Source organism: Pinus tabuliformis, chromosome 6 (assembly GCF_031772625.1).
Source record: "Pinus tabuliformis cultivar Carrire ecotype Pingquan chromosome 6, CPIR1, whole genome shotgun sequence".
NCBI lineage: Eukaryota > Viridiplantae > Streptophyta > Pinopsida > Pinales > Pinaceae > Pinus > Pinus tabuliformis.
The window spans coordinates 725,682,732-725,694,856 of record NC_142292.1 but is presented as its reverse complement, the minus strand read 5'-3'; the positions used below and the strand labels follow the sequence as shown (position 1 = coordinate 725,694,856).

The 12,125-nt window shown below is 35.8% G+C and overlaps 1 protein-coding gene across 1 annotated transcript; it reads right to left on the bottom strand.

Annotated features, from left to right (window-relative positions):
- Positions 1–6,493: 6,493 nt before the first annotated feature.
- On the bottom strand, positions 6,494–11,645 carry LOC149260750 (putative LRR receptor-like serine/threonine-protein kinase At4g37250). Its single transcript, XM_089421046.1, has 2 exons — positions 9,262–11,645; positions 6,494–7,870 (listed from the first exon to the last, which is right to left on the bottom strand). The coding sequence occupies exons 1-2, from the start codon at positions 10,799–10,801 to the stop codon at positions 7,197–7,199; spliced, it is 2,214 nt and encodes a 737-aa protein (XP_089277172.1). The 5' UTR covers positions 10,802–11,645; the 3' UTR covers positions 6,494–7,196.
- Positions 11,646–12,125: the final 480 nt, after the last annotated feature.

The window sequence follows — 12,125 nt, the reverse complement described above, 5'->3', positions numbered from 1 at the left end:
ATATGTTAAAATGGATAAATTTCTTCTTAATACTAGCTTTTATAGATGTCATTCTAACTCCAATTTCTATATCATGAAAGTAGAAATTCATCTCATGGTATATTCTTTATGTTGATGGCCTTAACCTCACCAATATTGACCCTAAATTTTTAAAACATGTGAACAACCTTAAGAATACATTTAAAATAACAAATGTAGGTCATTTGCATTATTGTTTTTCCCTCCAAGTATTGCAAACCAAGGAAGGAGTTTATATTTCCAAATATAAATATGCATGTGATCTTCTTCATTGATTTCACATGGAATATTTTAAACTAACCCACCCTCCATTCCAATTTAGAGTGAAACTTATCCTCACATGTACTACACCTAAAGTAGTTTTCGCTTTGTACCATTAGTTAGTTGGTAGCCTTTTGTATTTGACTTATACCCATTATATTATATCCTTTGTTGTTGGTCTTGTTTTCTGGTATATGTACACACCCAATGAGAGCCATTGGAAAAAAGTGCAAATAATAATTTGGTATATCTATGATATAGTTCAATTTGGGATATATTATAGTTTTGGGGGGAGTCTCCTTTGTTGGTTTATTTCATTGATTCTAATTAGGTTGGTGAGCTTAATGATAAAAAAAATATACTGAAAATCAAGTTTTGAATCTTAGTTTCAGACCTAACATTTGAGCTTGTAAGAAATAGTAGGATATTTGTCTTTCACCAGCAAAAGTAGAGTGTCAAGGAACAATTGATACAAGTCAAAAAGCTTTGTGTCTTCAACAAATCATTTCAAGGTTTGGATTCTAGAAATTGCATCTGACAATCTTCTAATGTCACAAAAAAAATGTCATCAATATTGTAAAATATCTCATTCAACTTAGTGCTATAAAAGCACTAAGATACACATGTACATTAAAAAGTTCATTCACAATCATGTTCTCAAAGTGCTCCTTTCCCTAAAAATGATCGAGTTGCAAAACAAAATCATAAAGTCTCTTATATAAGTGAAATTCTCAAAACTTCAATCTATGTTTGGAGTTTAATTCATAGCTATTAAAGGGGGATAGGCTCTAATATCTCCTTCCCTCTCCTAATGTTCACTATTTTAAATCCGCCAATCCTATCCCAACTTGTTCTTAAGGGGGTTTGTTAGAATATTTAAAAGCTTAGAAGTTAGTGAATATCCACTTGGTTTAATGTATATTTAGGTAAAAGTTTGTTTCTTTAGTATGCATTTGTATTTATGTAATCTAATGGTTATGATATGTTATAGACATATCGTGACCGACTATTCTTTTACTAGGAAAAAGCACAAACTTAATGTCTTTTTAATGATCAAGCCTTATGTGAAAACATTCATATTGATCCAATAGTGTACATTGATTTGTTACATTTGTCTTTGTCTATAATAGAGGTGTAACAAATATGCATTGAAATCCTAGAATTTTAAGCATATAACCATTAAAACGTGACTTTAAATTTTAATTGGTAATTATTTATTCAGTGATTTGTACATTGTTAATTGTAATTTCTCTTGAAAACCAATGTTTATGTCAAAATTTTAAAAATTAACACTCACCTACCCGTAGTCTAGTGTTTCTTTATTTGATCGTGGTACTCAAGATTGCCTTTCTCCAAAGTATCCAATGGGAAGATGATATCTTATGTATTTCCTCTTTCTCAGTAGGTTCATGCGATTATTATTATTTTTGGTGTTAATGTTTATGTTTTTTTTTGATGTCCATCCATTATTTATTATCTTAACATTGATGTTTGAAAATCCGTAAGTGGCTAGTATGGAAATTGCAAGGTATGTTGAGAATTTGGTTATCTAGTAAGCTTAGAGTCATTATCTTTTGCCATCTCATGAAGAAGAAGAAGAAGAAAATCATATTGAATTGAAAAAGAACCCTAAAAAGTATTAGGATCCATGAGTCATTTTTTTTGCATCATGTAGCAAGATCACATGGTTAATTGATTATGCCACATGAAGAATTAGCCTTTGCCAATATTTAGGCTTATAACTAGGTGATTTTTTCTATTAATATTCTTATACTAATTTACCATGATAATTCTCTTTTAAATTAAAACACAAGCATCGTTTTTTAGTGTTTCAACTTCATTTATAAAGATTTTAGTGCTAATAATTAGTAGATTATATCAAATTTTGATAATTGCACTAATATATTATTGTTGTAAGGCTCTACACTCCCAATGGAACTCATATAGTGAGTGGATAAAGAAATGATAACTTTTTCAAATGGTGAAATAATTTTCATATGTATGATATTGTGATCTAGATAAATAAAACCAAACTCTTGATTTATCATGTGTCTTAACTCTTTTATATCTCCATTCTATTTTTCGTACAAATAAGAAGCATTTGTTAATCATGCATCATGTAATATGATCTCCAACCAATAGAAAAATGTTAATGTCAAAGAAAGAAAGACAAAGGAAAATGCTTTTAATGTCCACAAATGACTCAATGTTACAAAAGAGATGCTTGCTAATGCACAGGATAAGGTGGCTTGTAAATATAAGGGGAAAAGTGTAGTAACAACTTTTATAAAGAATCCTATATAGATTCACTGTTAACAACATATTAAGATATTTTAGAGAGTAGTTAAATATGTTTAGAGATGTGCTAAAGAAGATAAGGTCACTAAATTAAAAAAGAAGATAAACATCAATTCTTATTCGATAATAATACAAAAAAGGATTTGTGGGAACTTACTACTCTTGAGAGAAGCTTCCTAAAATTTCCTAATGGTGCTTCTCCTTAAATAAATAAGTTTAAGGCTACATCTAATTACATCAACATGGATAGCACAAGCTCTCAAGGATATGGATGCAATTTAATTACTAGAGTTGATATTCATGAAGTGAGGGTGCACACATTAATATATCCCAAGATTGAGGGAAGTGGAGGTTAGATTAACGCATACATGACCTGTGTTGTAAAAGGGATCAAAACAGACAAATAGATTTGTAGGAGTGCATCATAAAAACCTATTAGATGATGAAAAGTAGGCATGTAGGCATATTTTCCCTAGTATGGAAAATGAGTAAATTATATTTTAGTAGAAAATATTTTCTTATTATTTATAAGGTCTAATATTTTAACAAAAGATTGGCCAATATTTCACAATTTTTTATAATTTAAAGCAAGATTGGCCGAAAATCTAAGAGATTTTATAATTTAGAGAAAGATACATCCAAATAATATATACATATTTGATTATCATACATACATATGTATGTATGTATAGAGAGAGAGAGAGAGAGAGAGATTTTCTAACATAAGGCTTTATATTAATCAAAGACCATATTTACATGGGTTTAAAAGGATTTCTAGAGTGACCATGGAGGATACAACCTCTCCTCAACAAGCCACATCAATCGACCAGACCAACAGGGTCATCACTCTTGTTAAAACTAGAGACACCCACAACCTAGATTACATTAGAGCCAAGGCCAAAACTGGCTTGTAACATTGCCTAATTGGCCCACACTAAGATAGCAACCATATTTCCCGAACACAAACATTGTTGATGACTTTCAAACCACAAAGAGTCTACCAAAAACCAAACATATAAGCATACAAAATGCCACATCCCTTTCACAAGATACCTAGACCAAGACTGTAGTGCCGCAACTGGCCATTGTCCATATAGCAAGGGGACCATAAGAGATGACAAGTGCCCTGCAGAATAGGCCATAAACCACCACACAAACCAACATACAATGAGTAGACCAAAACAAATGCCAAGTGCCCTACATAACGAGCTAAGATGGCAAGAAGCTTCACAAAAACCTTCATACTACACTTCCAACCAACCCAGCTCATTGATCATTATTTGATGAAGAAATATTTGTCGGAGCTCTCGTACTAGAACCAAGAGGATCCATCATGTCCCCCCCATCTTATTCACATGCAATATGGCTTTTTATATGTGCCAAGCGGGAGTCGATTATGCCCAAGTAAAAACACTAATTCCTGAACACTCTCTTGATGTCCTCCAGGGATGAAAAAACATTGTACTTCTCCATTTGCTTAATCTTGAGGTCCAGGCATAATAGGGTCTTCATTTTCCAATGAAAAACCATGAAATTTAAGTATTACTTCTTCTTGCCCGTGGTATGCCCAGGGTCAGGAACCCAAGCCGACATATCCTCCAAGAACTCAGAATATGAGAGGGATTGTCTTTCAAACCATGCTTGGGTATCAAGCTTACGAATTTCCTTTCGAGTGTCCAACGAAACAATGTTGAAATAGGTGGAAACTGAGTCATGAGCAAAGAGTCTAGCACCTTGTTTCTCTTACTAGACTCGGCCACCACTCCACCCCACCCCCTGCTTACTCCTCATCCTTTGTCTTGATGGCATAGTTGAGACGGGGGCACACTTCCTACAATTGTTATGAATACCTTTACTTGTGCAAAAATATGAGAATGGATGAGACCTGCCACCAACAAGTTCGGGGAACCAACTGGACTAGATCATCATAAAAGCTCTAGACACTTATCGCAAACTCTATAGGCAACTCGACAATTGAGACAAAGGATATAACTTCCTCCCCCAAAACCCTTTCACCATTGACCATTGAACCCGAGAGAAACAACATAAAGACTAAAAGACCCGAAACCCAGAACTACGCAACCATACACCAAGCTCTGCTAACCAAAGTTTATCCATCCAGGGAACAAACCTATCCCTACAAAGCCCCCATAATTCACTTCAAACTAGACTCACATTCCCCAACTTAAGCCTTAAACGACAAACACAGACCAATGGCCAATAAAAAATGACAACAAACCCCAAACTAATGCTACAAACCAAAATTGAAATCAAACCCCAAACTAATGCCCTAAAATTCCAGACCCAAACACGATGCATAACCAAAAGAAGGAAACCAAGAATAACAGGTAAAAAACCTAATAATTTGCACCGCATATGAGAGTAGACACCATCAACGGTCCTTTTGGAGAGCAATCTTCCAACGATCAAGCACAAGACCAGACGTCCAGGAAGCCCAACACATTTAGCCCTCGCTTCCACAGACTTGCATGACCACATCTTAGACTTTTGAATTCGCTCACAAACAATAACACAATGATGCTTACACAATCAATTTTGGCAAATAAGTTGAACCAGGATGCCAAGTACCCTCCCTCAACTCGTCACCACAAGATGTCTCAACCTCCACAAAAGTCGTTTAATAGAAACCACCACCAACTAGAAGATTACATATACATGCATGCGAGGGCAAGCTGCGTCCTCCCTCTTTAAATGCTTAATGTGTACTATGGGGTGGCGGGCATTGCCTCTAACGCCCCATTAAATACACATTTACACCTCATCGAGAAATAGATAAATATATATTAATTATTTGTAAAATAACTTTTAAATTTCATTAAAATTTGCAAATTCATCATACATATAAATTTAAAATTTTCTCAACATCTTTAAAATTTTCTTAACATCTTTATATTTATATTAAATCTAAAACAAATTCTTTATACTTTATTTCATATTAATATTTATTTATTTTATCAAACCTAACTATATAAGTAATCCATTTAACCTTTTTTTTTTTTGAGAAAAACTAATATATAAATCTATTTAATATTTCATTTAAAAAATAATTATTTTATTTTATTTATTTTTTTAGATACAAAAATTTTATTTATATTTAATATAAATTAAATATCTTTTTAAATGCCATTAATAAGATTAATCGATCAAAACTTCCCATAAGTTTTGAAGATTTGGTATATGTTTATGAATTCACCGTTGACCAAATAATTAAAAGTTAAAACCAGTGACAGTTTGTGCAATAATTATATTAACCTTTTTTATACTTTTCAAAGTAAGGTACTTTCGGAAAAGACATAACTTTTATTTTTATATTTTACTTTACTTTGGGCACACTTTTGACATCAAACCCAACCTAATTATTAAACAACAAATGATAGTCATTATACAAATATTGCATTAATCACTTTCACCAGCATGTTCTCCCATGTGAATATCTATTTCCAACTTTTGTTGAGGTAAAAGTTACAATCAAATCAATCTTGTCGATTAAAATAATTGGACACTAAAGTCAATTTATAGTTTAAAAAGTTAACTCTTAACACAATTATTAATAATAACCCAATTATTTTAACAAATTATCTTTTTTCTCATCACTACGATCTCCATTGAAAGTCATGTGGAATGGAGTGCATTGGCTTATGCTCAACCAATTTACAACAAAACCAGAACTGTGCGTTTAAAATATTGTATAATGGGTGCATAGTTGTAACATAATTTAAATTAATGATATCACATAACAGTACAATGTAAATTTTCCCATCAATTCAATCCATACCGTTATGATGTAACACAATATCCCAATACTGTAATGTAATTAATTGAGTCATTATGATGTGTTCAGTCTCCAAACTGAAGTAATTAAAGCAGTCATCAATAAAATATGGCTTACCAGGAATATGGTATAATGGACCTGTTCAATATATAACAGCAGAAACATTCCATAGAAACTGATATAAATACTGCAGCCAATTGTTCTCCAGCTAAGTAAGAAGATGTTATGTAGAATAAGATACAAATAAAGGCACAGGGTCACTTATCTTATTTCATGGTCTTCCTAAGAAGGCTTATGAAGGAAGCTGTGTAGCATTCTCATGGTTTTGATAAACTATCATTTGTTGCTGAGATGAACATGTATGTATAAATATTCTAACCTGAAAAAAGAGCAGTTTCTTCTTTGTATATGCAAACTATAGCTGAACCAATAAATCTCATTTTCAATATTGATGTGCATCAATTTCTTTTGATCCAACCAGCAATTAAAATCTATCTCCTGCCACTGCAACAATAATACACCATATATCACCTTCCCACTAAAACTGAAAATGAGCTGCAAGTAAACTGTGAGAACGCGGATGCCTCATAAGCATGGAGTTAAGTTTGATCCCTGAGCTTTGCTACAATCCTCAACTGTAGAAATATTTCATAAGAAGCTGAGTTGACAGCAGAGTTTGTCTGTTGCTGAGTCCCAATCATGGAGGTGTCTACATGAGTTATGTCAATGTCTAAGTAGAGCTGTTGAATATGGAATGTGGGTGTAAGTCCTCATCTCTGTCCAACTTATGTCAAAGCAAGGATGCTACATAGGAAGAAAGAATTGGTTAATCGGTTGTGGATGATGGCATTTTTTCTAGAAAATGCAATACCTCCTTCATTGATGGTCTCTTTTGAGGGGAAGCAGAAGCACAATTCAATGCAATCCCCACAGACACTGAGATTTCTTCCCTTCCTTCAACCTCTGGTCGAAGAGTAGGATCTATGATGCGCAAAAGGCGATGCTTGTCATCAACAAAGTTTTGACCCCATGCTGCAAAATCCTTATCTGAAGGTGGCTTCCCAGTAAGAATCTCCAGAAAAATAACCCCAAAGGAATAAACATCCCACTTTTGGTTGGGTTTGAGAGTTTTCAATGCCTCTGGGGCCTGGTAAGGAGATACAAAGTTCTTGGATGTGCCTGGACTGCCCAGCAAATCAGGTGTTGTTTGCAGGCTATCGCGGGAGCCAGTGGAGCGTTTGCTCCCTGAAAATATACCTTCAAGGTTCCTTAGGTGGATAGCAGAGCTACTATACTTGACATTGGCAGTGTCCAGTAGCTTTTCTAGCCCAAAATCTGCTATGTATGGCTCCATGTCAAAGCCCAGAAGGATGTTGCTTGGCTTAATATTTCCATGAACATACTTCCTTTCATGTAAAAAAGCCAGGCCTCTGGCTACTCCCTTTGCAATTTTAATCCTGGTCAACCATGGCAGATAAAAGGGAGAGTTTGATGACCTTCCTGCAAGATTGGAGAGATACAGTGTTAGTCAATGTCCATGTGAAAGGATCTGAAAAGGATAGGCCACTAAGAACCTTAGAAGATGAACAAGATGATCAAGATTAGCAGGCAACAAGAGGAGAATAGCAATTCAAACCCTACATGATAATGGACTCCCTTTTACAATGATTACAGAGAACTGGATTTTGTTATCCAGAATGTTGAAATTGAAAAGGAATCAATACTCTTTGATAAGAAAGGAAAGCATTATACTCGACCTCAGGAAACTCAGTGGGCAAAATTATCAATAACCAGTTATAACAAAATACAGAGAACCCAGTGAACAAAATGACAAATATCCAATTTAAATGAACCACAGAGAACGTGGTGAAAAAAAGGATAAATATCCATCTTAAAGATAAAAGAGAAATGAAATAAACTGCAACATATCCTGATAACAAAACAAAAGGGTTGATATATATTCTAAAGAAGAGAAAACAGGGATAGACTCTGCAGAATCCAGAATCTGAACAAGATCCACTGATATTGTTATCTTTAATAAATTCTTATATGAAGCAGCAAAGATGAAGAATCCCAAATAATTTGACACATCACAGAAAGTTGATTCCTATTCCTAAGGTTCTCGTTTTCACTTTCAAAGATATAGTTCTTGAAGTTGGAACCAAACTCTATTTTCTAGCTCTCCTTGCTTATGTAGAGATGGGGATCTTGTATAGTCGCTCTTTAGTTCTTTGATGTAACAATCTTCGTTCACATCTATGACGCTTCTGCCAAAAAAACCTGCAACTTTCACTTTCCTTCATTTTCTTATTCCTGGTGTTTGTATCCTTCAGAAAATATAGAAAAGACTTTCAAGGTCTACAGTTTCATACACGGTCATTCTAAAAGGCAAGGAGAAATCAGCCTCAGTGGTGATGGCTTCAATTTCAGGGACTTGTGCAGTTACCAAGCCTGTGGGATACTTGTGAATAAGCCTGCAGACTATTTGGAATAATAGCAAATGAAAATTCACTATAATATCAAATGCCACTAAGGTTAGTTGATAACAATATCGCAGAGATAGCCCCAAGGATTAGCTTGGTTAGAAGATGCTTTAGTGCAAATGGTCAAGCAGGTCTCGGGATCAAATGTCATTGAATATCTAGTGGTTACCAGCAGTAGCTAAACAGGGGAAAAGTGTGGAATCCGTAAGGAACTCATAATATGCAGGCTTGTGATTACCAACAGTAGCTAAACAGGGGAGATTGTGGAATCCATAAGAAACTTATAACATGCAAGCGATTGAAGGGCTATCTTTGTAAAAAAAATAAAAAACAACCATGCAGAAACGAATTGAACGAGATTACCTGCAGATATACATGAAATGGAGAAAAGAGAACAAGAGAACCCACCATAATAGGCATTTGCCAAGCTTCCATTTGGAATGTAGTCATAAACCAGCAGTTTTTCCTCTATACCCCAATAGAAAGCTCGGAGGCGAACAATGTTGGGATGTTTAACCCTACCGATTGCTTTAGCTTCTGCTTCAAAATCCTTGTACCTTTCCAAACCACCATCACCAAGTCGCCTTACTGCAAAAGTCAGCCCATCTTCCAGAACTGCCTTATACAATATAGTATAACCACTGGCACCTAATATATATGCAGAGGCTCTGAGTAGCTTATCTAATTCCATGTCAAGATCTCCATTTAATGTCACAAAAGTTCCTTGCTGTTGATCTCCATTGTCCGAGACACTTCCATCTGAACTCTCATCAACTTTCTTAAGGCAGAGCCATCCAACTCTACCCGAACTGGAAGAACAGTCTCCATTGTCGTCCAACTGAATATTCCTGGTATTAGGCCCATCCTCTGACTCCTTTCTTCTTGTTCCCCAGTAACGGTACATAAAAACTGCGCAAAGGAGGCTTATCCCTGCAAAATCTCCAACTACAATGGCAGCAATGGTGCCTTTACTTAGACCTTTTCCCTTGTTGATAACAGGTATGGCTGCAATTGCTGAAGGTGAGCTGATTTTTGGAGGATCCGAGAGTGTTGAAGGAATTGAACATAAATTTGTCAGTGGGTGACCACAAAGACCTGGATTACCAGCAAAAGCATCATTTTTCTGATGCAAAAGAGCTCCAAACTGTGGAATGGGTCCAGTCAGATTATTGTTGGAAAGGTCTATACTTGCATTCACTGGAAGATGCCCTAAAGCTGTAGGTATGGTACCAGAAATCCTGTTTCTAGACAGGTTGAGAGAGCAGTATAGACTTGATAAGTTGCCAAGATCAGCAGGGATAGATTCATTAAGCATATTTGAAGACAAATCCAACACTTCAAGAGCTTTTCCGTGTGATCCAAATCCTTTGGGAATAGGTCCTGAAAAATAGTTACTTCCCAAAATGACAGCTCTTAGTTCCGTCAATGCTGTTATGTTCTCTGGGATGATTCCTGTGAGGCCATTGCTTGACAGGTCAAGGTACTGTAAAGCTTTCAACTGCTGTATGCTCCAAGGCAGGGTGCCAGAGATTGAATTGTTGGCCAAGCTAAGCTTTTGCATGTCTGTTGCCTGGAAGAGCTCATAGGGAATCGTTCCATTGATATCATTGCTGGAAAGGTCAAGGTGACGAAGGTATTGGAGGCATCCTAGCTCTGATGGAATGCTGCCCACAAGCTGGCTTCCGGATAGAACTAGACTGATGACACTGGAATCGTTATTGCCTGGAATTTGTTCACAGGTTACTCCATTCCATCGGCAGGGTGTCAAGTCTCCCGGGTTCCAGTTCCCCAGGACAAACAGTGGGTCACTCATTGAGTTCTTCAGTGTAAGCAGAAATAAACCCTCTTGATTCACTCCACATACTGAACAAAATATGAAATTCAGCACTAACCATTGGCAGCAAAATCCTAGACATGCTCTATAAGGACATCCATTAGGCAGAGACATGGTATTGATTGCAGGACAGTGAAATCTTCTATACCAATATACAACCCATTCAATACTATATAGTACATACCCTCATGTTCTAAGAGCCAAAATCAACAGCATAAGATCTCAGAACAGAAAGAGTGTTAGACAAAGCCTCAGATTGACGATGAAGAACATACATTGCAGAAGATGCAGTGTTTGCTATGATGGTGCTAATTGCAGAAACCAAGAATCTCAATTTGCTATGTCCCATTCAGACCAGGGGTCTCAATTTCTAAGTACTCCATGAAAGCATACAATCAGACTGAGATTGAACAGACAAAACAAACTAAACACAACCAGCTAAGCTCAGCAAGAACAGAACTAACCCTACCTATGCCCTGTTTCAGCTTGAGCTCAGAGTGTTATACTAAAATAGCCCATTCTTCTATCTAACAGCATGAATTTTCACATGGAATGTGCAGGACATCCACGTGAACTTTCACACGTACCAAAGTGACAAAATGTTTTGGGGCTTCCCAATACAAAACCACAGAGGTCGGACATGGGCAGGGGCAGAATTGCTGAATATTTTAGCACAGAGGCAGGCTACTGTGGTGATGGTGGCTGCAGGGAATTAGAAGATAATGCAGTAACGTGATAGGCAAAGGGCGGGATTAGCTCACCTAATACCAACCAACGGGGGTGGTTGTAAATGACTGCGGTTGGGAATGCGGGATTTCATGGGGGCATCGATGTCGGAAGGACACCTTCAATGCCTTCTTTTTCTCTGCAAGGGAATCCCATCCATAAATCGAGAATATGGATAAATGGGTCGGTTTCAAGTCACTGTTCAGAGTTATGACCCTGTTCTTCGCCTGCCCAGGTCTGAGTTTGACGATTTTATTGTATTGTTACCAGTTGTTATGATGATGGGAGAGAGGCGAGAGGAAGCGGGGACCATGTGCTTCTTAACCCCACCACCTAAACCACGTAATATTCTCAGGCCATGATTTGAGTTGTGATGGGAATCACATCAATGTCATATCTGAAACTTTTTGGGTTTTGGTTCTATGGCGTGAAATCGAGATTGATGGCTAAGAATATCACAGCGATCTCATTTTTTTTATCGGTAAGTTTGCGTGGTACACATTATTATGATAGTTAAATATATCATTTTAATTAGGGCGGGGGGAATTGAATCAGATACTATTTTAACAAAAGTATTTTGTTACTTTCTATCTAAAACACATAATAATTTGATTTAATAGGATAAGAATTTTTTATTTTATTTTTAATAATTGAGATAAGGATATAATAGTGATATGATATATTAATTTAATAAAATATTTTATTTTTAATA